Consider the following 3,359-nt stretch of genomic DNA (forward strand, 5'->3'; position numbering starts at 1 on the left):
TCTGAGAGGCTGTGGGACTGGCAGGTGAGAGAGATTTGTCCTGACTGTGGGCCAGGCAGGAAAACTCTAGCAACAGGGTTTACAATCACTTGTGATAAATCTGGGGTCATTAAATCAATTTGGGAGGGTTACAAGTGCCACCCTCAGGGTTCTGGCGCAGTAAAGCTAAATGATCTGTACCAGATGCACCTATGTCCCCAATGGGTCATGGTAGCAAGCGTATTTCTTATAGATGTGACCAGAAAAGTAAACAAGGCACAGATTTAACTCCTTTATTCTAGACTAGACCCTAAATTTCATTTGGAAAAAAATAATACTTTAACTGGCCTTTTGAGTATCAAAATGTGAAGAATTTTTTTTCTTCTTTAGAACAAGAGTTCTGGCCAACTCGTGAAATAACTACCAAAGCATCAGGCTTCCTGTGCAGACCCCTGCTGGCCTCTCCACCCTGAACTCACTTCTTCTCATTTTAAAGTCTGCATATGGTTGTGTAGATGCCTTTGTCTTCTGTAAACACGATGCTCTCTTTTGGCTCAAGTACCCCAAATATACCATTGCATGGCTCTTTCTAGAAAACCTTCTCAGACTCTAAGCCTAACCGTTACTGGCATTCCCCCAGACGAGTCCCTGTGCCATGGAAGCCTTGGTGAGCCGTTAGCAAAGGAGACTACACAGTGTTTCTCATCTTTTAATTGCTGTGCCATGGTCCCACCTCTAGGGATATTTTTGGTCATTTTCCCCCCTAGTTCCCTTCCATCTCCCCGTGAAAACATCATGCCACAGACACACATATGTCTCTGCTGTGGGATGTCTTTCTGTATGCTGTGAATATGTATTGCTCTGATTGGTTGATAAATAAAGCTGCATTGGCCTATGGCAGGGCAGGATGGAGTCAGGTGGTAAAATCCAAGAGAGATAGTGAGAGAAGAAAGGAGAGTGGGACAGATGTTGCTAGCCGCCACCAGGAGAAGCAAGATGTAAAAGTGCCGGTAAGCCACAAGTCACATAGCAAAGTATAGATTTGTAGAAATGGGTTAATTTAAGATGTAAGAGCTAGCTAGCGAGAAGCCTGAGCCATTAGGCTGTATAGTTTAAAAATAATATAAGCCTCTGTGTGTTTATTTGGGACCAAGCAGCTGTGGGATGCCGGTCCTGACTACAGAACCGGAGAAACCTTCTGACTACATGTCTCTCTCTGTCTCTGTCTCTGTCTCTCTGTCTCTCTGTCTCTGTCTCTCTGTCTCTGTCTCTCTCTCTACATATATATGTATATATATGTGTGTGTGTGTGTGTGTGTGTGTATCTGTGTATCTACAGAGACCCCCAAACTATTGTACTGTACATCATGCAGTGTCTGAGATTTTTTTTATCTACCCTCTCTTTCTACACCTATATCCCTGTTCTCCACCACTTTATCTCTTTCCATAAAAACTATAGTTTTGCCTCCCTTAGAGTAATTTGGCTTCTGCTGAGAATTCAGGAAACCAAGTTCAGGAGAAGCCTACTTGTACTCTTAAGGTAGTTAAGAACAAACAAGTTGGCAAACAGTTGCCCTTGCTTCCTGCTGACAGGCTCACATCAACTGTTAGAGCTCTTACGGAAAGCAACCATGACATAAACAATCAGTTTAGACTGCGTTTGGTGTAGCCAAGTGTCGAGTCATTGAGTCAACTGCAGGGCTGTAAACCGAGAGCCTTGAATGTAGCCCGCAAGCCAGAGCTGGGCTATGAGGTAGGAACCTATTTCAGTGGTAGAGTCCCTGACCAGCACCCAGACTTTATTTTTACTTAACATATATTGGGGATCTTCTGTAGCAGCTTCCTCATTCTTTAAGGTGCTTTAGTTGAGAAAGGACATGTGGTTTATCTTTGCCCATTCAATAGCAGGGTATTGACTAGATCAATCCTAGGTTTTCTGAACTTTAATATGAAATAGTTGAAAGGGTTGGCATTCTTCGCTCTGCTCTGACTATTTCTAGCACGAAGGTTCTCCGCCCCCATCTGAAGTTGCACACTCTTCCAGCCATCCCGTCTCATTTTTGCTGAGTCAAATGTACAACAACCGGATGATATGGCTCAGATGTCTCTTAAGTACGAAAGACGAAAAAGAAGGGTGTATGATAAGAGCGTAGAGTTTATTCACTGTTTGAAATTGATGGTGTGTGTGTATCTTTATTTTCCATAAACCACAACTAGAATCTTCTCCCTCTGCTTGGGATTTGCAGGCGAGGGGAGAGGTCCAACTAGCTCCTTCGGAGATGAGCACACACTTCATTGTTTACGGGGAGGTCACACCTAAAAGTCTTCAAGAGGTGCTTCTGGTTTCTACTTCGTCTCTTGGGGTGAGCAAGGTAGACGGGACTGCCAGGGCTACCGGAGCCTGTAAGAGCGATCCTTGCCTGGCTGGCTTGTGCAGGCTGTGAGCTAAATGCAGCTCAGAGAGGTAGCTATAAATAGCCATTCATTGTCAGTGTGTGTGAAAAGACAAGAGTGAGTGTGCTGGTCTGATTCAGGCCCAGTTAAACGGCTGTCTGGACAGGACTATAAACCAAGTCCGCAGGCAACGCCAGGGGCCGGACACTCACTGAAGGGAAGCTGTTCAACGCCGGAGTCGCCTCTGCTATGGCAAAAATCATCTTGAGGCACCTCATAGAGACCCCAGTGCGTTATCAGGAGGAGTTTGAAGCTCGGGGCTTGGAAGACTGCAGACTGGATCATGCTTTATATGCACTGCCCGGGCCAACCATCGAGGACCTGAGGAAATCCAGAGACACGCCACAGGCTCTTGCAGAGGACTCAGCCTCCACCGAGACGCCACCCAGAGAAGGCAAGTCCCGCTTCCAGATCCTGCTGGATGTGGTCCAGTTCCTGCCCGAGGACATCATCATCCAGACCTTCGAGGGCTGGCTGCTGATCAAAGCGCAGCATGGGACCAGAATGGATGAGCACGGCTTTATATCCCGGAGTTTCACTAGACAGTACAAACTGCCAGATGGCATCGAAACCAAGGATTTGTCTGCCATCCTCTGTCACGATGGAATTTTGGTGGTGGAGGTAAAGGATCCACTAGGGACCAAGTAAAACCTTATTGGTTCTTGTTCATACGACAGGAGAAAGATGGAAGCCAGCGACACCGGGGATGTTTAACTTTTGAGATGGTTTGCTGTAACTTTTATGAGGATTAAAAACATATCCACAGTTGCCGGTATGTGGAGGTTGTCTTTCTTATTGGTGGTCAGAAAGGAAGGTTTCCGAAATGTGTTTGTTCAGTTCGAAATGATGCTACTTTTACACCGAAATCACCAGAGAACTAACAGAAATCACCAAAGATCTAGCAGGCTATAGTTGGGTACCAGGGAG

The 3,359-nt window shown here is 45.8% G+C and overlaps 1 protein-coding gene across 1 annotated transcript; it reads left to right on the forward strand.

Moving 5' to 3' along the window:
- The first annotated feature begins 2,621 nt into the window (after positions 1-2,621).
- On the forward strand, positions 2,622-3,080 carry Hspb3 (heat shock protein family B (small) member 3). The gene has a single exon (XM_059276186.1). The coding sequence runs from the start codon at positions 2,622-2,624 to the stop codon at positions 3,078-3,080; it is 459 nt and encodes a 152-aa protein (XP_059132169.1).
- Positions 3,081-3,359: the final 279 nt, after the last annotated feature.

Source organism: Peromyscus eremicus, chromosome 11, assembly GCF_949786415.1.
Source record: "Peromyscus eremicus chromosome 11, PerEre_H2_v1, whole genome shotgun sequence".
Lineage (NCBI taxonomy): Eukaryota > Metazoa > Chordata > Mammalia > Rodentia > Cricetidae > Peromyscus > Peromyscus eremicus.